We start from the raw sequence: 23,971 nt of genomic DNA, 5'->3' as shown, positions 1-23,971 counted from the left end.
CACACACACACACACACACACACACACACACACACACACACACACACACACACACACACACACACACACACAATTACAACAGTAACTACTACATAATCATATTCCGTTATGCCAAACGTATTGCCACCATGCTAATACATCTAAACAGTGACTGTCAACAGGACTTCTCATCCTGTGCTCCGCCACTGTTAACATTGTTTTAAGATGGCATCTCTGAAATTCTCCGTCTCTCCCCCCCGAGGCGAGTCTGTCTTCAAATAGATACTGTCTAAACTCAAGGCCATCATCCAGTGTAGCTTACCCCTGAATGCTTCAACACCCAAAGTGCATAAATTCATATTTTTTTATTCATAATCTGTGGATGGATTTAGCCACCGGTCTTAAAAAAGAAAAACTGCAAGCAAACAAGCACACAGTCTAAATTATAAGTTTGCATGCTTTTTGTAAAATAAGAACAGAAAATGCCACAGGAAACATGGCTTGAAACTGTTTTCCAAAGGATTTACTATGAAATGCTATTACCATACTCTAAGAAAGAAAAATATAAGTCAAAAGCACGATTGGCTCCTTTACTCAGGGAAAAATCGTACTTCCAAAATGAATAACAAATTCAATCTACTCCCTCACTAGTAAACCATATTGCAGTAAGCATTTTTTTCTGTAAGCGTTCATATTATCCATGGCTTCACATCCAAAGGTTCCCTAAGACAACTCCAATCTGATTCTGCTTCTGATTTGGTTGGACCCAACTCGTAGGCACACGTTAGTCCTTGGTGTGAATAGGAAAACCTTCTTAAATATACAATATGTCAGTGTGTTTGTGTGTACAAGATACCATGCGCCTGCACAACTTGCAGGGAGTTGCAGGTTCCGCTGCAGTCTCTTTTGGAGCAGGAAACGTAGGATGAACCTTCAGAACAGCCTACAAAACAAAATGGAATATTTTATTTCCTGCACTTGCAATATGTTTTAAAAATAATCTATTCAGAGCTGGGTTGTGCAAATGTTGTCCTTTTGTTAGAAGGAGCTATCTACATTTCTCACCATATTTTCTAATCTCATGAAAAGACAAAAAACAACAATAAGGTATCTCTCAATCCTTTGGTTTACTCAGCCTGTCTGTGGCACTAAGTCACCGGAGCTTTGAGAAGATGTTGAGCCCCCCCCCCCCCCCCCCCCCCCCCCCCCCCCCCCCCCCCCCCCCCAATTGCAGTCCACAGTGGAGCTTTCCACCCTCTCTCTTCCCTCTGATCAGACGGAAAAAAAGAACCATACAGACTGTGTCAGTCACTGGATTAGTCTACTTTGTGAAGTTTGTATGCAATTTTGTTATTACAATCATTTCAAAATAGTGGCTTTTGAAAAAAAATCAGCAAAACAGAAGCAGTGTTCATCCACAGTAAATCGCTGCATTTCTCCAATTTTTTTGAGGTATTTATTATACCTGTCTGTATATATTCTGTTTAAACAATCTTTAGAAATCTAAATTAATGCTCACATTTTTACTGTGGGCGCTTTAAAGGATTTCTGAAGCTCTGGCTAGAAGCAACTTAGTGGATTTTAAAAATGTATTTTGCGTAAGAGGGAAGACATGTAAAATCATGTAACTGTCTACATATTGTACAAAACATATTTAAAACTAAATCTGTTCCTCATTACGAAATAATCCAAATGCTTCCACTTCTTCACCCAGCCACCCGGCAGATGAGTGACAGCTCGGTGAACCACAGTGATCTGCAAAGTTAAATATTTCGCTGTAGTGGAATAATTGTGTCACTGGGAGTTTTGGGGATTGGCAGTTGAGGATGTCACATTTTATAACATGCAAGTGTCATCACCCCCCCCATCTCTCCTCATAACTGCTGGTGAAACTGCAGAACCTGCGTTCGTGAAATGAAGCCGCCTTTAAGTGCAATCAGAAATGTCAAGATCATAAAAACGCTCGCTTGTAGCACATTGGTGGGTGAAAGTACACAACAGGACGTCACACACACGGGACATTTAGATGACACTACCACACCCCCCTGTGGTGAACTGATGGAGGCTATGGGCAAAAACTGATGCAGACGCCTGGTACATACCTGCTCAGCTTACTTCACACAAAAGTCAACCAAATGTTTATCAGCGTTTCCTTTACCTTTTTCAAACGGGGCTTTCTGCAGGAAGCGGAGTTTCTTCTGTGTACAATGACTCAACATAGGCCAAGGCACTCTGCATGGAGGTCAGACAGTAGCCTTCCTCTCCTATCAAATAGCTGAGAAAAAAAGAGAGGCGAACATAAGATATCTGTTAAGTAAAAGTGATAAACATGGTAGGGAGTTCTACCATTTATTGAAACCTTTTGAGGTGAAGAAAACTGGAAAGACCAGCTCACACCAAAGATTAGAGATAAGACAAGTTCAAACATAAACATGAATGCTGATAATGGTAATGATACAAAGTAGAGCTACCTACAGTTTCATCTCTAGTGATGAATCGGCGAAAATAACGGATTATGTAAGTAATTCATGCTTTGTTCTATTGCTGCTCAGTCTCTTCAGTCACTCTCACGCTCGTTGGACCACATACCGACTCGCGGATGCTTGGTGAGCCTCCGTCTAAAACCCATTCCTACCAGCTGACAGTTTAACAGTAACATAGAAATAAATGGATTAGGGATCATTTTATTGTTATAGTTAGTCGCTAACAATTGGCTGTTGAAACAGGGGATGTCTCATACATTTTCAAACAAGCCTCTGCGACTTGACCAGCGGAGTCGCAGCAACTTCAGCTGGTCTGAGTCGAGCTGAGACGGGCCGGTTCAGACTGCTACAACTTGTCCCTGCCACGTTCTCAAACAGTTTTGTCTTTTCGCGAAATGTTTGTTCTGTACTTGGCTGAAGAAGTCATAAAGGGACATAAACTGAGAACAATTTTTATTCTAACAGAACTCAAAAGTGAGGCATGACTGCCCACAAAAATTCTAACCATCCAAGCACAGAATAAAGATCCAATTTATTAATTTAGCTGAAATCCCTACATCAATATTTTCCTTTGGGAGTAAAAGAGCAAACATCTCTGCTCAACCTTGAACACATTAGTTTGTAGTTAAGCGATCTGCCTTTTTCTCCACTTGTAGAGCCAGTATAAAAGTATTAAAAGATTGGGCAGCATGAGGAATTAGAGAAGTCAACTCCGGCTGAACTCTGACTAATGAGAGCCACACACGAGACCGACTGTGGCACGGACATGGCACCGAACGGAAGGACACAAGAGGGAGAGATTGAGAGATAACAAGATGCTTTTCCCTTGACTGCTGTCTGTTAATAAAACATAGCTATGTGGCATTACCTTGGCACCCAAATATCCATGCTGAAGTTTAATACATAAAATGCTACAACAAACCTAAACAAGCAACCACCAAGCATTGTAGCTGACACAATCTTAATTTCCCAATGTTTAGTTCTCGTCCTTGAGATATTTTGGGGTCCCCTACTGGAGCTGCTGCCCCCGCGACCCGATACCCGATAAGCGCTAGAAGATGGATGGATGGATTGTCGGAAATTGTGCTCCAACCGAGTTTGGGCTGTTTTGGGTTATTGAGTTATTGCGATAAATAACTTTCATGTAAATTGAGTTATTGCGATAAATAACTTTCATGTAAATACCAACACTCGTGTCAGTGTAGTCATGATGGGAAGAGCTCCTCTGTGATAAAATGAGGTGAAAGTAGTGAATGTGATAAACCATGATTGCCACAGTCTCTACCCAGCTATAATAACAGCTCCTTTCTGATCCCACCCTGTGCCCAAGTGTGCCACATGTGCACCAAGGAAGCCTGGCCACAAAAATACCAAAAGTGCATTTGGCACACTTGTCAGGGGAGTACCTGATCTGCCTGCTCCGATTCTTCTTGCAAATTTATGGCTTTATAATCTCAAAAATATGTTTTTTTCCCTCGCAAATTTGTGCGATCTTTCTTGTAAATTTACCACTTTCATCTCAGACAACATCAGTGATGTTGCTAGGTACGCAACCTGCGTTTCTGATGTGTTGAAATCATTGAAATAATCAAAAAACACGGCAAGACATTTACACACAGTTTTTGTTAGAACCTTTAAAAAACACACACACACACACACACACACACACACACACACACACACACACACACACACACACACACACACACACACACCCCCCCCCTTGGTTATCTCATTCACAGCCTTTGGAAAACACCAGCATATCCACCTCTCAGTCTTGTGGCCTCCTCTTTCACGACTGAACCCTTCCAAACCACTGAGCCACATAAACATCAAGTGGGACTTTATTTGTATTTTTATAGAAAAGAAAAACCAAATTCTAAATATCCTGACATTCCTTGGCCACTGCCGGCCTAACCAGCTAGCTTTTACAACCCTCTGATTTTATGGCTATGAGTAGACCTCTTGGGTGTGGTCCTCCAACTCATCTCCTGGTTCTCCTTCTTTATAAACAACATGAAATCGAGGAGAGGGTTAACTTCTCCTGCTACAGATGGCTCACCGTAGCCAGAAAGAACAGGGGAGACACTTGGTTCTCTCACTGTGACTCTAGAATCGCTACTCGCGCCGAAGATCATCCCCATCACTCTCTCACTCACTCTACCACACACACGTGCCAGCCCTGCTATCAGATCAACACACACCCCAGTGCACAAGTACATGTAGGCTACGACAAAAGCTCCAGTGCCCTAACCCTAACCCAACCCTGTTCAGCAGATTAACAGTCACACATTCAAAGTGCTTCACATAAAGCAATGAAGAGCAGCTAAAATAAAAATACATTAAAAGGGAATATAAAACAGCTAAAATGGAACAAGACACGTATGAAATACAAGAATAAAATTAACATTGTAGTGTAAGTGAACAATTACTTTAAAAAGGTTGCATCAATCAGAAAGGTCTTCAGCTTGGATTAAAAAGAAGTGAGAGTTGCAACGGAACTGCAGTTTTCTGGATATTTGTTCCAGACATGTGGAGCATGAAAAAAAAACTTAACACACATTGAACACTGCTTCCCCCTTTTAGTTCTGACCCTGGGGACAGAAACTAGACATGTCCCAGACGATCTGAGGGGTCTGGGGGGTTCATTGTGTAGCAGAAGATCAGAAATGTATTTTAATGCAATGAATACTCCATAAACCAACAGTAGTATTTTGAATTCAATTCTGAGAGACCAGAAGCCAGTGTTAAGACCTCAAAAGTCGAGTGATTTGATTTTTATACAGGACAGCTTAAGATGTGAAAGGGGAGAAAGAGGGGGAATGCGCGCAGCGAGGGCCGCGGGTTGGAATTGAACCTGCAGCCATTGCCTCATGGACTGAGCCTTAGTACGTACGGCGCAAGCTCAACCACGGGAGCTATCCACGCACCCCCACTTTCTTGGTCTTAGTGAGGACCTCTAGCAGCAGTATAGATGTAGACATTGCTTCAAAATTGGGATAAATGTACTTTTTGTGTAACTTTTGTGTATTTGGTGCAAACAAAGGAAATCATTTACCATCTTTGATATCCTGACCACTCACCCTTCATGAATAAACTCCTCCAAAGCAGCACATTCAGACACCAGCTGAGGACACTGGCACCGCAGAGCCACGAAAGACAGGATGGGCAACAGGTCATCTGCACCACTGTCAGACCAAAAAGGAAGGAGGCGGTGAGAACAAGTAAAACATAAGTAAATAAGTAGAGCAGAAAGAAAAAATAGAGAGTGACATTAACACAGTATGATCATGGCATGTACTCCCCAGAGAACTAAATGGAAATGAAATGAAATGTAGCTCTTAATGGGATACATGTTCAGGGATGAACCGATAAAGCTTTTTGTTTTTCTCCCTGAGATCTGTTGGGAGGACAAATTGCAGCCTTGGAGATGATGACAGCCTGATAGCATTCTCCTTGTGTGCAGACAGTGACCATTTGTTTATCAGGACTCACACGCAGGCCTAACTGCTTGCTTGCTAGTTTGCGTGAGAAGGTAGGTTGCTGGCCCACGACTGACCCGGCCACATGCAACTGAATACTCTCCCCGTGCAGGGTTCAGGAAGGTGTGGACAGGCTCATGTAACTACTGAGAGCTGGACCTCACATACACAATCACAACTCTGAATTTTAATCTCCTGAGTTCACTACCGTAAACACAGACATTGATCCTCTCCCACTGCATTCCAAAGATACAATGCACTCTTCCCACATGGATAAATTCCGATTTCAATGAGAAGATTAGGCTCCATTATGGGTTTGCAATGCATTCCAATTTTAGGGAAAAAAAACTACAGATATGGGCAGAGGGGAAAGAATTCTTGGTGGCCAGTTTAGCAGCACAATAGAGGAAAGAAAAAAAGGCATATGGACAAAAGAATAAGAGAACAAATGAGCTCCCAGTTGGTCAAGGACAAAGAACTGATGAAAATGGAAATGCTGTTGAGTGATCACAAGGGGGCAGATAGTACAGTATGTGTGTGAGACTGTTTATTAGAAAGTAAAGTGATAGGGTACAGCGAAGACATAAGCACAAACAACGAGGGGAGCTAAATATGCAAATATAAATATGCAATGTAAATACAAAATAGACAAATTTCTGCTAAAATCCAATGGGCTTGTCTGTTAGCAGAACACTGTAGCACTTCTATCGGAGTCAGGCCTTATTAAAAACACTTTGTGTGAGTCACGGTAACACACAGAAAGGCAACCTGTCTTTAGATGAAAAAGAAGAAAAAAGCAGTCCCAAATAGGCCTGTACTAAGCCGCAATCAAGACAGAAAAAAATTTGAAACCTGGCAGATTGGAGGCAGGGAAGTAAAGAGCCTCCCGTCAAGGAGCTTGGAGTCAAATTTAGAGGCAACATTTTAGGTTCACGTTTTATTAGAGCTGCCAGTGGCCACTGGCTAGATTACGAGTAGGACCGCAGTTGGACATTGAAAAACAGTTGTTCCTTTGAAATACTGGTTTTAAGTCATTTATTTTTAATTCTGGCTGAGCTACAATGATTTTCACCAAAATGAGTACAGATTGTATCCTCAGATCCCTTCTGTGGATTGACCATGTTTGACAAGTGTTTCCAGGTAACCAAACAAATTCCACAGCATGATTTAGTTTTACCATACCGAGAGTACACACAAAAAACCTTCGACGTCACAACTTTTTGGGGTAAAGAGCCCAGTCAACTCTTCTACTCCGCCGTCTCTGATCACTTCACACATATTCCAATTCAAAGAGACAGATATGGAGCAGGAGACATAGCCTTAGCTATTCTCAAAAGTCATTAGTGGATACAACAAAAGAGGTCAAGAGTGTATGAAAAATGTATGAACAAGATATCAGATAACTCTTTGGAGAAGAAACCGTTTTGTTCCCTGATATCGGGTGTTTGTGGTCACACTACACACTAAACAGATTAAACAGAGGATTTTTACAAGTATTAATGGTGTGTACATATACACACCTAAAACTCTTTGGTTATTTTGGTGAAATAACCCATGGGTTTCATGTTAACTGTTTTAGGCCGTATTTAAAAAAGTGTCAAACCCTAACTGAACACTTGCTGTGTGAATGTGAAGCCACAATGAGAAGATCCACATTGGAACAAACAAATGGATGCAGAGGACAGCTTTTAGTCAGACTTTGTCTACACAAACCAAAATAAATTTCCACAACACACTGTATTTTCCCCACAGCGGGTGATACAACCCTCTGAGCCTTTGTCCGACTCTCTGTGCAGCATCATGGAATCGCAAAACTCCATCTCATTTCTTCTCTTCCCAGCCCCCCTGTTGGGCCCTGGGTCTGTTTCAAACCCAGACAGGACGACCCACTTTCGGGCCTGGCCAAGAAAAGCCACTCTATAGCGGGGCAATAGACCTAGGACAACCCCTGCTGTGCCAGTCTTAACTGAGCACTGATGAGACCTGACAGTGCAGCTACGAAGGCAGAGAGCCCTTAAATGATATTTGTGAACTTCTACTAGAGCCGTAAAATTGGATTTTGAATATTCCCTCTCTCTTTTTTTTATTTAAACATACGTTTGAATATATTTGAAAATCTACCTGCACATATTATGCCCATAAGAGGGCAAACCAATAAAATCAGAGATAAAACTACTTGTATAGGTATATTTATTACAGCATAAACATTTATTTTAGAAGTTCCAGAATGATGTCCTTATATTACATTTTCATCTGCAACTTTATGGCATCTTCCACTTCACCTCATGGATGTATGCTTTACCCTTGTACTTGCTGTTCCACCAGCCGCAGGATAGAAACGTCATCAAGGTGCCATTCGGCAACTGGCTGGGCTCACTCAGACACCAGGCCAATGTTACAATGCACTCTTACAATTGTATATCCATTTTCATAGTCAAATGTCTTATGTAGCATAAGTATGGGTCAATGGAAAAAGGGCTCTTATTTTGAAGAATTAAGAGGGTGTGTTTCCTTTAAGAGGAATTTGACTAAATAACAACACAAACAGTCCTACACTGTTCTTACCCTATATTCATTACATTCATGTTACAGGTCATATTTTACAGTTTTTCCATTTTTCAATGAAGTGAGTGATTTTATATTAACTGCAGTGCCAAACCCCAAAACCCTGAATAGTTGGCCGAGCTGATGATCTACTCACATGGCGGCTGTTTTTGGTGTGGAGTCCACCTCATGAAGACACCTGTAATCCTCAGCGCAGGCACAGATCACACGTAATGTTCTAACTGTAACAAAACATAGCAGAAGCAATCAATATTAACGTAAAATCCCCTGTACTTACAAATAGTAGAAAGATACAGAAAGAAAACGCTGATGGTCTGCAACTAAGCAATGTAGCAAAATGTCTTACCGTAGAGAAAAACACAACTAGAGTAACTAGGGCTGGGCATCGAGAGCCGATTCCTACTTGGAAACGTTTGAAAAATTACATTCCAAGTAGAATCGTTTCTTTACTGGAATCCTTTGGAGGATTTTGGTTTCAAATTCGATCATTGCTTCCCTATTTAATATGTGCAAGTTGTGGTTCACGTAAGCAGCCAGGCGCTTGTTGTTGCAGCCGTGGAGCGCAGTAAGCGGGATCTAGTGTGGCTTTATTTTACATTGAAAAAGCTGCAAAACTGCAACTCACCATTGAATAATAAAAAAAAAAAAAAAAGGTTCCTCTTATTTGTGAGATAACCCCAACTTTCAACTCCACCCTCAAAAAAACGGATTTAAGAATCGATAAGAAAGAAAGAATGGAAAGAATGTGACTCAGAATCGTTCAAATCCAAACGATGCCCAACCGTAACTACAGGGCTCCTAGTCCCGTCACGTTTTTAGAATTTCTTCATCATCAACCAAAGTAAGTATTGTATAACCAAGTACCAAGTATAACCAAGTATTGGTTCTTGTGACATCCCTGTATATAACATAGTGATGTTTTACCAGAAGGGTTTGGAATGTAATAAATAATGCATAGTTTCCGATGCGTGTATTTGGATAGTATTTAAGGCTTGCACCAATTCAACATTTGAATTATATTTGAATATTCAATGCTTAAATTAAGCCTAATAATAATAATAATACTATTGACTACACTACTCAGACTTATGCATTGCCAATGCCACTATAAGCATCTGGTTGTTAGAAGGGGCAACCATGTCATGGCGCCTTGCTTTATTAGTACACCACTTGGTTTGAATTCACTTCCAACCTTGAGCACACAGCGACACACACAAATCAACAGAGAACACTTTAATGAAAAATGATCTAACAAGAACAGTGAAGCTGGTCTGTTGTAAAGGCTAACGCTGCTCGGTCAGATATCCTGAGGAAAAACAAGTCTTCAAGTCGGAAGTTGCTAGAATGAGAGAAGACTGAGGTCACGTTAGGAAAAGGTGAAATTGATATTCTCTAAAAGAATGGGTGAGGAAGAATAAAAAAATACAATCTGACTCACCAATACATTCTAACTTCTTCTGTGGACAGCAGTCTTTGACGAGAAGCTTAAGTTCCTGAACAGCAGACTCGTAGGGGTAGGAACCCTGCAGTGTGCCAGGGTCTTTGGGGAACAGTTTCAATGGAACACCAACATCTCCTGGTGAAATATCCCGGTACAGCTTCATACTTTTCTCAAAGGCCTGCTCCCTTTCCCTGTGGACCCTCCTGAGAAAGAAGAACAAAAGGTTACCAGAAAACCCAGACAGGGAACACATTTCAACAATGACTGTTTGTAAGTGAGGAACACTACCAGACATTCTGGGAAAAGAATGGTATTTGCAATGAAGTTACAGTAAATGATTATTTAATTTGATCAATTTCATGAATGCAGTCAAGTATTCTGTCTGTCTGTGTTAATGGATTGGAAGCCGGGGAGGGGAATAATTACTAAGGTGCATTACAATACACGCTGGAACCGAGCAATCATTAATATTGCCAGTTACAACACTGCGTCTCTATAGGTGAAGATCCATGAAGAATAAAAAAAAGGTGGCTATGTTGATATTCAGAAAATGCTGGGCAAGGTGGGTTAACTTATTTTTAACATTTGTCTCTCAAACCAGGAGGTCGTCTTTGAGTGTAGGTCATACAGAAACTAGCATGACATATTTGCAAATAGCACTGAAATATGGTTATGTGAGAAGTAGAAGTTGGTAATGGTCGTTCTAATAATCTTGTGTATTGTGAATCAAACCAGCAATAGAAGCTGAGAAGAGGCTGACAGAGTAGCACTGCCACATGCTGGTCATGACCCACACTGTATTTCTAGGAAAAATGAATGCCAAATCAAAACACTTGCTTTTGCTTTTAATGCAGTATAATAATAAACCTTAACAATAGTTAACGCCTGAAGCCCCTGACCTTCTCTAATAATACCATGGACGTTTGGGCTGGGTGGTATATCGATATATTTTTAAACAAGATATGGGATGAGACATTACCGTTTATATCAATACAGTCTGATGTTGTGTTACATACACAGCCGTGCCTGTGTTTGCATCTCTTCTCTTGCTCTCCCACCAACCCCGTTCCACTCTCTCAAAGGCTCTCCGCCTGCATTTTTATTATTATTTGCATAGCTGTATATTTTGTTAAGCCATTTATATGTATTGCAGCTGTACATTTTTAAACAAGGAAGTAAACCCTGTATTAACATTTTATTTTGATCATTCTTTAACAAAAGTGACATCTCGCATGACTTACAACTAGTGCTGTCAAACGATTAAAATATTTAATCGCAAATAATCGCATTAATGTCAGTTAACTTGCAATTAATCGCATTAATGTCATAGTTAACTTGCAATTAATCGCATTAATGTCATAGTTAACTCACAATTAATAGCAAATTCGAGGGAATCTGCATCATGTGTTATTTCAGACTGGACGTGCTGCGATCATAGCTCATCTCACAACGACCAAACACTGCGTGCGGCATGCCTGTCTTGTTTCAGGTCTAGCTAGATCTGGTGGGTGTTTTAGTTTTCTTCACATTACTAGTTGTTAAGTTTGTTTAGTTGTGTACAGTTTGCTAGGCAAAATAGAACGTTAATCTCACCATAAAAACAGGGACGCCATTCAAATGGGTTTGCGTTAACGCCGTTAATAATGTGTTTAACTGACAGCACTGCTTACAACTAAACATTTAGCCCACTTTGTAGAAAAAACTGAGATGTATTAGCCTGGAAATCCAGATACACATCCGAAAGATTAAGGGTCTGGCATTGATTACTGAAAATTGCCCATCTCAAGGGGCGGCACTAGGTGTGCATTTGAAAATCTCACTGCATGCAACTGGATGACACTACGACCAGTCACAACACACGGGGACACGTATCCAAACGCCCTTGCGAGAACGTTTGATATCCAGGGAAGAGATGTATCACATTTTACCCCAAAAAATACCAAGATATTATTTTCTGTCCATACTGCCACACAGTTAATTTGAATATATTTGAACACAGCCAGCATAGCCTGACTCACAATTTTCCTGTGTGAAATACTACTGAACCCATTCATAAAACACAAGAATGTCAGTGTGTCAACATTCAATGAGCAAACATTTCCTTTGCTGTGTCCTTGCATATGCAAGCCAACAGGTTATGTATACTTTTACATTTACAAAGAATATACATTTAAAGATAAATTTCCTAAACCCTCAGGATCTCATGCATCTTTCCAAAAGGATTAACAAACATAAAAGCTGCAAAATAACGTAGTAAAATTAGGTGTAGGCTTTGCAGTGTGTATAAGAGCAACCTTTTGGCTGCGTGAGGATCTAGGCTGCAGTACCTGAAAAGAGCCAACAGGGCGCTCCAAAGCGGCGTAAAGAAGGCTTCCTCTAAGCTGACAAGGCACAGGTCTTTAGAGCTGGCTGTGTTTAGGCAGTCAAAGGATAACATACACAGTGACAGAAGCTGGTCTGAAACATAAAGAAACACCCCCAACATTTATCACCCAACACATTTTACATTGACTGTTAGTGTAAAACTGAAGCCTGAATATCAACATGGTAACACACTTTCTACGCATGCAAACACAAACCCTCCATCCTCTTACAACATGCTCACCGATAGCAATATGAATGTCTTTAACAACGGCCTTCAAGTGTTCTGTCAGTGCTCTCATCTCCAGCTCCTGGACGATTGCCTCATCCTGCTCCGACTGCGTCGAGGGATCACAGGTCAGCTCTGAATCCGAGCCAGTGTCATCTGTGCTGCCGTAGAGCGGGGCCCAGTCCAACTGGGTCAGGAACTGCTCCAGGTCTTCAAACGAGTTCTCCCGATCCACTGTCACCTGTGCATGAGGCTCCTCCCCTTCCTCATTATCAAAGTTGGCGTGGAGGTTGTGAGAGAGCGAGGGGGAGAGCGACGAGCTGGTGCTGAAGCTCTGGCCACCAACGCTACTGCACCTGGTTGGCTTTGTCTCGCTATCTGTATGATCAATAACATTTTTAGATTAACAAATGTTTTAAAGTAGACCTAATCTATAGCGTTTTCAGATTCATACTTGATTTTTGTGTTTCTACTAGAACATGCTTTAATGTTCACAGTAGAGCGGTTGCCTGCCAATCACAAGGTTGGGAGTTGGATCTCTGGCCCCTCAGTCCCATGTCAAAGTGTCCTTGGGCAAGACACTGAACCCCGAGTTGCCCCCGATGCTGTGCCATCGTAGTGTGACCTGATGAGCAGGTGGCACCTTGTACAGCAGCCACAGTGCGTGAATGGTTCCTGCACTATGTATAAGCGCTTTGAGTAGTCATTAGGCTACACAAGCGCTGTATAAAAACAGTCCATTTACAATGTGGTTGCATTTCATTAGAGCCCGAGAATGACTGCAATGGACTATATATCAGTAAAGGTTTCTGAACCGAATAGTACACAATCAGACATATTTCAGCAGTAATGTGACCCGAAATTGGGAATTAAAATTTAACAAAAATTAGCAGCCAATGGGGAGACCTCTAGCTCCCCCAGCAACAGCATGCCTGGGTTAGACTCGGACCTGTGCCCCTTTGCTACGTGTCATCCCGTCTCTTTCCCTTGTCCGAAGTTGCTCTTTCAAACATATAGTACAACAAGAGATTATACAAGTCAGACATGTTCTCACTTACTGGAAATAAGTTTGGTTTATGTGAGGGTGGTGCCTTGTAGAGTGTGCAGGAGGCAGGACATGATGCAGATTACACGCAGCCGCTTCAGAAAGTGGTCATAAACAAGTCTCTATTATCTTGAGTTCGAAGCCCCTTTGTTTACCCGCCATTGTGGTTGGTTGGTTGATCAAAGTCACCCGCCACAGGCTAAATTCACCTGCATTTGGTCTGTGGCAGGTGCTTATTTCCAACCCAGCAGCAAAAATTACACTTGCTTAATTAATACTATTTAAACACCTGACAGGTGATTGGATGAACTGTCTATCACATCTGCCAGTTGTTCTGAACAAACATTCAGGCTGTCACACACACACTTAAACCATGGCACCCATAGCTGCCAGGTCCTCCTCACAGGATGCCGATTGGTTAGTTTGCTGTTACGACACAACACATTTTTAGAAGCCTGACCAGATGGGATTTTTGTGTGATGTGATCCAGCGATTCTTGCGTGATCTTGTGATATTGTGAGAATCCAGCTGCCGTGCAGGTAACAAATCAGCTACCAGAGAACATAAATATAATAAAAAAATATATTAAAAAAATAAATAAAAAAAGGCAAGCATGAACCCAGTCTTTCCCCAGACCAACCCAACTCACAAACACCTGGCTCTGGCCTTACCTGGATGAAGCAGGGTGTGAGCGCTGCAGGAAGACCTCAGTGGCAGGGCAGGACTCTGGGGGAGGCGTTTACTGACGATAGGGTAGAGCCGGTTGTAAACCCGGTACTGGTGTTTCCTCAGCAGCTTCACCACCGGGTGGTCAGACCGGCTGAGGACACAGTCCAAATGTCAGCGACCCCACAGTTGGCCTGAAAATGCTGAGTGTCCACCTTTTTAATGCATAGAATACTAAACTACTACTGTCCAATTATTGTTGGTATAATTTTATAAATCAAGTTTCAATGTTACACGTACATATGGCACAGTGAATCCTTTGGATTACCTGTATGTGGGGATGAGTACCAGTGATTACCTTTAGGCCAGTAAGCCTATCATGTGGGTTTTTTTCACAAACAGCCTTACTTATATTTGCTAATAATTTGTTGGATTCGTATTTTTTCAAACTTTCAAAAGAGTCACTGCAAGGGGGGCCACCACATTATTGTTATTTTTTGACAGTTTTTCAGAAAAATACTTTGTACATCTATAACATGAGACTAGTTTGTAGGACACTCACGCAGGCTGTCTAACTTGCAAAAAATAAATGTAGTATTAGGCAATGTTACTAGACCTTCATCAGGCAAAATGAATTAAACTACATTTCAAACTCTTGTTGCAGTCAGTTACCTGAGCAGGTAGGAGACTAGACCTGACACTAAGGCTTCATCATCAGGATTCCTCCGTATGTTAGCTTTCCACAGTTTGGGCCAATCCTAAAGAGACAGAAAAGTTTAAATGACTTGTTGATTTATTTTAATTGAACTGATCAACAAACTACACAAGCAAGAGTTGCATTTTAGCATTTCATATAATCATATGTCGAATACACCAGGTTTGCTGGTCAGAGTGCAAATTTACGCTCTGGTAACTTGTAAAGGTATCTTCCATTAGTTTTGACAAATTTTCTGGTCATTACTCACAAACTTACATGGTCTTGCTCATATTCCAGAACATTTGTATAAAGAGCACGCTTCTCTTGCTCCTCTGCAGTCATGGCTCCAGATGCTGCAAATCTCCTGTGATGACAAACACACAGAAAATAGTTACATAATTCCATAATTGCAGGTACACTGTACTTGCCAACTTTGAAAGTACCCTCATGAGTGTGTGTGAAAATCAATAGTTTCACCTTTTATATTGTTATCTTCATTGAGTAACCACCAATTTCAAACCTGCATCTTTATGGATTTAGTGTAAAAAGCCAATATTTTATCTTAAATTACAATTACTACAACACAGAGGTCTCCTTCTTTTTGTGTTTTTTTTAAATGTGTGCATTTTAGGTGAAATAGCAAGTGAGTGTAAACCATCTTTAAAAAAAAAAAAACTGGCTGAACCCTTTGAGAATTTTATTGAAGGATTCCCTCTTAGATAGCAACAGAAACCGATAATACCACAGGCTCTTTATGGAGCACTGAACGTCCATACACATCAATGTAATATGAAACACTGGAAGGAACTAAGTTGAGACAGAGACATGTGTGTGCATATATACACATACACACATTTACATGTCAACAAAGCAAACATCAAAGTCTGAGCCAGCTTCCTTTATATTTTGGTCCCTCTGTTTTGGGAGGTTAAAAGGTCCAGTAGGTTACTTTCATAAAAGTGATTTATCATCGTCTCGAACACAGTGTCAATAACTGTGTGCGCTCCTTTTCACACAGCTGGGGCACAATCCAGAAATAAGTCCGGGCGGGCAGCACGGGGGGGGCAAAGCTCCTAAACGGAGGGGACAACATCTACCGGCGGAAGGAGACATTTTTGTTATATTTGTATCAGACATGTTGTCAATGCAGGCGTATATGCTGTTTAAATAGTGTGCAGACTCTGCCTAATCAATCAATTCCCAGGTCAATGACACCGTAGTCTGGATCAACGGTTTCCAGGATAAAGCCTGACATCCACACGCTCTCTACGTGTTGCCAATCTCAAAATCCCTTTTCTGGAGAAACAACAAGAACCTTTGAGCTGGCGAGATACACACTGACATGCTTGGTTCTTTCGGGGAAGGACTGGAAAGATTTGTAAAGACTGTGTTTACGACATTCACTCTCTCACTGGGGGGTTTTGGGACTGACGGGCAGGACTGCTATGAACAACATACAAGTTACACACCTAGTTTCATACAGTCTACATGTTAACAACCGTAGCTTGGAAGAATAAAGGGCAAAACTAAAAACAGACTCAGGACTTTAGTGAGTTTGGGTTTGGGGGTGTACCTGTTGGCCTCCTCTTGTAGCCTTAGTCTTCTCTCCTCCATCTTCCTCTGGAGCTAATGTTGCAACCAACATTAAGGAATCCTCCACACATAGTGCTCACATGGATCAGCCGTAAGTGATGATGTCTTTAAGAAGAAACCAGCACCCATAAATTGCCAAACTGACTGACACCACAAGGATACAGCATCCTGCCTGGCTTTGGCAATAATGAGGTTCTCCATCATCTGCCGCTGGAGACAGAGCGTCTGCATTGGAAACAGAGGACGCCAAATTACTTACATAAAATATGAATAAATGTTGTGAAACATCTCGTGACGTTTTCAATTAACAATCCTCCTCTACAGGTTGAATTGTAGGCCACACGCAGAAAAAAATGGAAACTTCAAAGCGTTTGTTTCCGAGTTGAGCGTGCCGTTCCCCGTGGCGGTAATCCGCTCCGTTAGCTAGCTCTTTACCTTTACAAACGCCTTTAGCTTTCTCCAGGAAGCACGGAGCTCCACTCGACGCCGAACCATTTTCCGTATCTGAATGACAAGTTAATCCATTTAAATACCTCCAACAGAACACATCATTCATATTGGTATTCAGAAAGGTTAGCTGGCAATGAACAAAACGTCTAGTTCGCGTTCCAAATTCAATGTGGTGTCTTTCGCTTAACGTTACCATCTTTTTTCTGACTGGAGACAGTTTTATACCAAAGAAATGTATACGAGGAGTAGGTGAAGTTGTGCCTTTAAGCTGGGACGTCATCTAACTACAGCTTTAAATAACCCATGCGGTCCAGAGGTCACTACAGAGGTCGCCACTCGGCCCACTTTCCCTACACTCAGGTGCTCATTCATTGGCAACAAGGTGCGTCAAGCTAACGTAGGTTTCACACCGGAAATGCTAAAAGAAGTCCAAAATAAAAGCCCCTCCGACAAATGTTTTTAAGACATCAGTTAAAAAAAGACTAATTTTGAGAAGAAACATGCGTGCATCAAATGTACGTTTAGGCTGCTTTATTCCTTAAGTTGACTGTTCTACTACTACTACTACTGCTCTAGTGTCAAGAAGATAATATAGTCAACAAATGGGATCTGTATTCCCCCCCCATCCCATACCAACGATGTCTTCTGGTAGGCCTGACCAGGTGGGAGCCTCGCCAGACGAGCTTCATAATTGGCTTTCAACTTCTGGTTTAAACGTGATGCTTCTTCTATGGGTGTCATCTCCCTGCAGACACACATACCAGCACGCACGCACGCGCACACACACACACACACACACACACACACACACACACACACAAAATACAAACACGACATATGATACTTGCGGGGTGTGTCAGAGGCAAATAAAACATTCATAGATGTGAACAACAAGATTAAATGTGAAAAACAGGAATATCAATGGAATGGAAAGGAAAAAACGATATGAAACTAAATCTTTGGGAGGGATCAGAGATCACTTAGGAAACAAATATCGATCCTATAATAGGGTTGTCATTATGATGTATAAAAGTATGCAACCCTGCTGGAAGCAACTGGTCCTTGAACATCTCTGTGATCCCTGCTGCTGTTGACTGGTTTACTCCAGAAAGGCTATCTGTCATTAAATGGTGCAACGTTTGCCCTCCTTGATAAACCGGCCCCTACTTTTTGCTGGTGTCTTGTGACTCCACAGTTTGTATTCTCTGGAAGACTTCAGGGGGCAGGAAAGGGGGGGGCTCTCCGCTGCCGTCTGCAGTCACCCGGCGCTGACTGGTCTTTGCTGGGCTGGTTGCTCTCCGCCCTGCGTCAACGGGACTATCAGACGGAGGGACTGTGTCAGCAGGGGTGGAACAGAGACACACAAAGTGGTGATTGGCGTAAAGAACCAAATCATGTGGTTATGCACTGGCTAACTTTGATTGGTGACCCCCGGGGCCGGCTCCTAAGCGAGCAGTGATTGAATGGTATGTGTGAAGCAATGCTTCAGATTGGAGGGGAAGCATTCACCTGGGAGGCGTGCATCCTGAAGGGGCTCTGATTGGCCAGGTGAACAGGAAAAGGAAGCGGAGACGGATGCAGAGAGGTTAGGGGGGTCAGCTCTCTTCCCTATAAAGGACTTTGCTCGCTCCAGACACTGCTCAGCCAGCCTCAACATCCGCTCCACCTCCACCGCGTCCCCCTCCTCTGAAGCTGGAAGGAAAGGGAATACACAGAGGATCCCACGTGGATTATCCACCTAATGCAAGTCTGCTTTATTAACCCTTGTGTTGTCTTCCCGTCTACAATGGACTTGTCCTTCCGGGTCAAAATTAAAAAAGAATTTTTGTTCCTTTGTTCCCAACATTTTGTCGCTTTATTCATTGCTTTTGACACTTTAAAAAAAAGTTGTATCACTTTATTTTCATGATTGAAAAACCTAATTTCTGTTATTTCATTTTGGAGTTTTAAAAAAGCACAAATTATTAATTCTTCTGACTTGTAGTTGCATGGATCACAGACTGGTTTATGTCAAACTTAACATATTTTCAAATGCTCTAAAAACATTTTTTTGTGACCAAATGTTTTTATTTCAAAATCACAAACAAATACAAACAATATGTTGAAACATGAGAATGTGTCTCAGGACAAAAATGCTTTAGAATTGAATAAAACACCCCAAATTAAATGGAAGTATTCATTAACTTTACTTCCAAGGAACATTGCATTATTTTGGGGCGGTGTGGTTGAAAGAAAGTCATATTTCTTTCTGTTGAAATAACCCAACATGCCGGTCAATTACACATATGGAAAGATAGGTGGCTCCTTTATTCCTCTTTCTCCTCCCTCTTTTTGGTTCTACCTAGCTTTGTGGAAGACTTGGGTGTGCAGAATTTTTTTTTGGGGGGGGGGGCTCAAAACAATCAAGAGGTTAGATATTAATCTAACTATATATATATATATATATATATATATATATATATATATATATATATATATATATATATATATATATATATATATATATATATATATGTGTATGTATTAATTATTATCTATCAATATATCTGCAGTGCGTGGTCACTACTCCGATCTTACTTTGGGCCTCAGCTTCCTCCAAAAGTGCACGTGATATGTAGTTGATCGTCCGGAGGTATTCACAGTAAGCTTCCTGCTGAGAAACCAGAGCATGCAGACAAAGATAATCAGATGGTTTCTGATTTGAAAATGGAATTATATCAAGTACAAGAACTGTGAGTATGACAGGTCAGCTAGCGAACCCAGTAACGGTTCTACTGGCGAAGACGTAGCCCGCCCTGCTCGGCCTCTGATTGGCTCGCCCTGGTAAGGCGTCCACCTAACCAATCCAACCGACGAAGGTAAAGACGACCAGCCAATCAAAGGCAGAGTAAGGGGCGGGCCCTGCCCCGCCATCCCGCCCCCTCCGTCTGTTTACATGGCCTTGGTGTTGTGGTTGGTGCCAGGCCGCGGAGTACTAGCTTTCTTTAACTGTCTATGGTGGTCTACTACCTGGTGTCCGGTCTCTCCGTCCAGCTGGATCGCTACTTTCGCCATTTTCATAGCGTTTTGAAGGGGCTTCGCCCCACTGTCAGCCATGGTCCGGTTCTTCCTCTTCTTCCTCCTCCTCTTCTTCTTCTTCTTCTTCTTCTTCTGCTGCCTCTTCTTCTTCCTTGTGGCCTGTCATGGCAGAGTGGACCCTTTCGCGGTGTAGACCGCCTCCTACTGTACTGGCAGAGTCATACACAGAGGTCTGAAAGCATTGACATTTAGTTTTTATATTGAAATACTTTATATCTTCAACGACAATGTGAACACAAAACATAATGTTGTTTAAAAAAATAAATTTAGTATAAACTTTAAATAAACACTTGTTTTTTAACTTTTCTCAGGTGCCTTTGGCGAGGTCTGGATCATGAAGCTGTTCAGAGGAGCGGGTCCAGGAACAGACCGTTATTCTGCTGTTGCCAGCCACTGATTACTGTAAATAGTGTGTAGTGGCTATTCATACCAATAAATCACTTTATCATTTGTTGTGTTGAATCATGAAATATAATTTGTATGACAATTTCAATGAAATGATCTGTGAATGAAGATATCAATGAAGTTATTCTTTAAAAAACAGAAGCCTAATAACAATACATCTATATGTGTATGGTGCTTATTATTTGTGATTAAGCAAAGAATGTAAGAGTTACAGAAGTTGTTGAAATAGGCCGCACTTTAAAGAAATATTGGGGTTTATGAAATTCATTTATTCATCACACCTTCTGTGCTTCGGCAGACATGGATGTGGCTCGTGTTGAAAGACCGGACCATTCAATCCAATGAAAAAGCTCAGAATATTAAACATGCTGAAGAATTACTTTTAATTTTTTACATTTAAAATAGGTGCATGAAAGTTCACAGTGCAAAGCTTTATGGAAAAATAGGTTTGAATCATCCTAAAGAGATCAGCCAGAGCTCTGTCATGAGTGGAGGTGGAGAAGTTGCAGATGTTTGATCACGAGGACTGGAGTATGAGCAGTCCTAGATGGTTTGCTGGTCGAAAGCTTTCTCTGCCCAGGGCAGATTCTGGCTCACACAGATATCCCTCCCGTTGGCAGCACTGATCCTGTAGGAAAGGAAAACACGTTTTCAACACTTTCTCTGCCATGTTTCCTTGAAACGTCATGTTCACGTACTTGTTCTCTTCATTCTCTGTTTTGTGCTCAGATCAGTTCTGGCCACATGAGTGACAAACAAATGTCCAAGTAAAGCAGAGACATACACAAAAGCCTTTTGGCGGCAGCGGCTGTGAGTCTTGATGATGGAGATGATGTCCTGCTGCGGCACCCTTCCTGTGAAGAATTTAAAGCAGCACGACACAGGTGCATCCATCGCAACAGCTGGAAAGACAAAAGAAAACGTGGATGGTTTGTTACTGGCCGCTGTCCTTCACACACGACAGGTCAGCACGTGTGTATCATTCTAAAGAGGTGTTCAGGACACACTCAAGTCTTCAAACCACACTGACTCTTCACACAAACCACACAAGACCTACTGGCTGAGTCAGAACCAAAGCTAGAAGCAGCTGTTAGGTTCTACACACCGCAGACCGGGTCGAGTCTAGGATCAGAGCTTTAGGGGTGCCTGGAACCCTTTCACGTCATTCTGCTGTGCTTACTGTTTGTTTTTTTTACATAAGTTTGGACCACCACCATGATGGGGGAAACACTCAAATAAGTAACTAGAAAGACACCAACAATTCTTAGAAAACTTACTTTATAAACTCTAGGGGTGCTTCAGAACGCTAAAAATGTTGTAATTAATTTGGACAACATAATCATACATCACAATATGATTCCACTGAAAGACGCAAAATTATCATGTTGAATTGTTCCCCAGCCCTAAGGTATATATTAGGTATATTTCAAATAAACAAAATCTCTGCTAGCCTAATCCAGAAAACAGACCTCTGGTCCAAAAGGAGACTGAGAGACTTACGCATGGCAGAGCAGTAGTACACCGTGAGGAGCAGCAGCGTGAGTCCCACGGTACAGCTGAGAGTCTTCATGACGTCCTGTGTAGAAGTGAAGAAGGGATGATCTTCTTCAGGAGGTCTGAAAGGATCTGCTCTGATACCATGTGTCTTCTAGCTGCTTATAGGGGCGTAGCACTAGATTCTGGCCCCTCTAAAAAGACAATTCTCATGGGCCCCTCCCCACAACCACTTTTTTGGAGCTCCTCACATGAGGGCCCTGGGTACTCAGTCTTCACCCCCTGGCTGCTTGTTTGCTCTCATGGTCACGTAGATAAAAAAAAACTGCTAGAGTGGATTTTGAGTGACAGGAAGTTTGAGGGTCACACCAGCATTTGTACAGCAAGATCAGACATCCATATATTTATGTGTTCTCATGTTTTAGTTTTTTTCTAAAGAAATCAGTAAACAACCTCTGAAAGCCCCTCTTCCCACATCTTTCTGGGGGGGGGGGTACTCACACAGCCGAAATGGTATTAAGGTGAAGGTTAGAATTTTGGTCAGGTTAGGGGACCATAATCATGACTGGTTGTTTCATGAATTTGCAGAAAGTGGCAGTGAGTGAGAGATACCAAGGCAAATTCCATTTAAGGGTACTCATAGTGGAGTTCTGATTTAGATTTCTCACATACATATATTCAACTGCCATAGCGTCTGAGATGTGTATTAAGTACTTATGTATGAGAACAGTTTATTCATGGAATAACTCCTACACTAATATATCATGGAAAAAATATATACTGCATGGTTAGATTCAAAGTTCAGCCCTCGATAATATCAGTCCAATACAAAATTCAGAGGTTAGTAGAAGTGCATTAGGTACAGTCAGGGGTTGGAGTTATGTCAGACAGCCTTCATTGATACTTCCAATTTCACCCGTTCAGGCCGGATATCCATTGCCTTGGGCTTTGTCCAATATGAGTTTTCTCTCACACGACTAAACCTACTTTTGAACGACACATGCTGTACCAAACAAGTTCCTTCTCCAGGTGATTTTGCAGCGGCACCACCCAAGATGATTCTGATAGGTTTAAAGAAATGCCAATAAACCAGAGCACGTTATTCTCCCATCCAGGAGGGCTGTGTGGACTAGGCAGACCTTCCTCCGCGTATATTAAGATGTCACCACCTTTTCCTTACCAGGTTAGGATGGGTGCCTGCAGTAAATCAGGGGACGTGCAGATAAAGTTGCTCAGTGCACCACAGATCAGAAGCCGGTCCTGATGCTATCAGGACAGGCAGAAGTTGAGCTGATTCGAGGCGTATTAAAGTGTGGTCACACAAAGGCACAAAGAATAGATGGTTATGATACAAACATAGCATTTCACATGTGAACCAAGGTATTATAAGTGAGCTGTAATAAGTTTGCAAGTCACATGAAAACCTCACTGATCTTATCACAACACACAGCTTGCGGTGTAATTATGTGCAGGCGAGTGCTGACTGACAGAATGTCTGCAGATCTTCTGAATGCAGCATGAGTTAAACTTTCAAAAATGTTTGGTCAAATAAGTAAATATATATATATATATATATATATATATATATATATATTTATATATATAAATGTGCAAGTCTGACGATAAACCAAACTGATTATCATATTTCTCAACTGTTTACCAAAAGGTGGAAAACGTGACTGATTTGTGCTACAAGGCAGGGACTTTGAAAAGCAAAGACATCCTTCTGTCATGAGTTCAGCAGGATGGCTTTGCAAGACCTACCTCCAAAATGGAGGGTTCACACAGCTTTCCTGTATAGAAGTAAAACCTGCTCTGGTTTATTGGCATTTCTTCAAACCAACCACAATCGTCAGGGGCGGGGCTAAGCTCCGGAAGGAGCCACGGTGCCTCTGCTAAACAGTCCCTGGAAGGAACTAGTTTTTGTGGAACATGTGTACGTTCAGAAGTAGTTTTAGTCGTCAACAGAAAACTCTGATTGGACAGATAGTCTAGCTAGCTGT

The 23,971-nt window shown here is 41.7% G+C and overlaps 3 protein-coding genes across 3 annotated transcripts in view; 1 reads left to right on the top strand and 2 right to left on the bottom strand.

Moving 5' to 3' along the window:
- Positions 1-23,971, top strand: part of gan (gigaxonin) — a 322,832-nt gene that overhangs the window by 210,763 nt on the left and 88,098 nt on the right. The window lies entirely within an intron of this gene.
- On the bottom strand, positions 725-20,155 carry vps9d1 (VPS9 domain containing 1). The gene is made up of 17 exons (XM_034878665.1): positions 20,001-20,155; positions 19,569-19,644; positions 18,501-18,683; positions 18,159-18,342; positions 17,625-17,736; positions 16,704-16,766; positions 16,522-16,574; positions 15,225-15,312; positions 14,924-15,009; positions 14,257-14,405; positions 12,556-12,918; positions 12,278-12,407; positions 9,948-10,153; positions 8,646-8,730; positions 5,546-5,650; positions 2,138-2,254; positions 725-922 (listed from the first exon to the last, which is right to left on the bottom strand). Exons 1-16 carry the CDS (start codon positions 20,085-20,087, stop codon positions 2,143-2,145), a joined length of 2,082 nt encoding a protein of 693 aa, XP_034734556.1. The 5' UTR covers positions 20,088-20,155; the 3' UTR covers positions 725-922; positions 2,138-2,142.
- LOC117948826 (C-C motif chemokine 4-like) lies at positions 20,723-22,115 on the bottom strand. Its single transcript, XM_034878697.1, has 3 exons — positions 21,975-22,115; positions 21,259-21,376; positions 20,723-21,102 (listed from the first exon to the last, which is right to left on the bottom strand). Exons 1-3 carry the CDS (start codon positions 22,042-22,044, stop codon positions 21,018-21,020), a joined length of 273 nt encoding a protein of 90 aa, XP_034734588.1. The 5' UTR covers positions 22,045-22,115; the 3' UTR covers positions 20,723-21,017.

The sequence above is a fragment of the Etheostoma cragini genome, chromosome 8, assembly GCF_013103735.1.
Source record: "Etheostoma cragini isolate CJK2018 chromosome 8, CSU_Ecrag_1.0, whole genome shotgun sequence".
Classification (NCBI taxonomy): Eukaryota; Metazoa; Chordata; class Actinopteri; order Perciformes; family Percidae; genus Etheostoma; species Etheostoma cragini.
The sequence above is the reverse complement of the archived record's forward strand: the minus strand, read 5'-3'. Positions and strand labels throughout refer to the sequence as shown.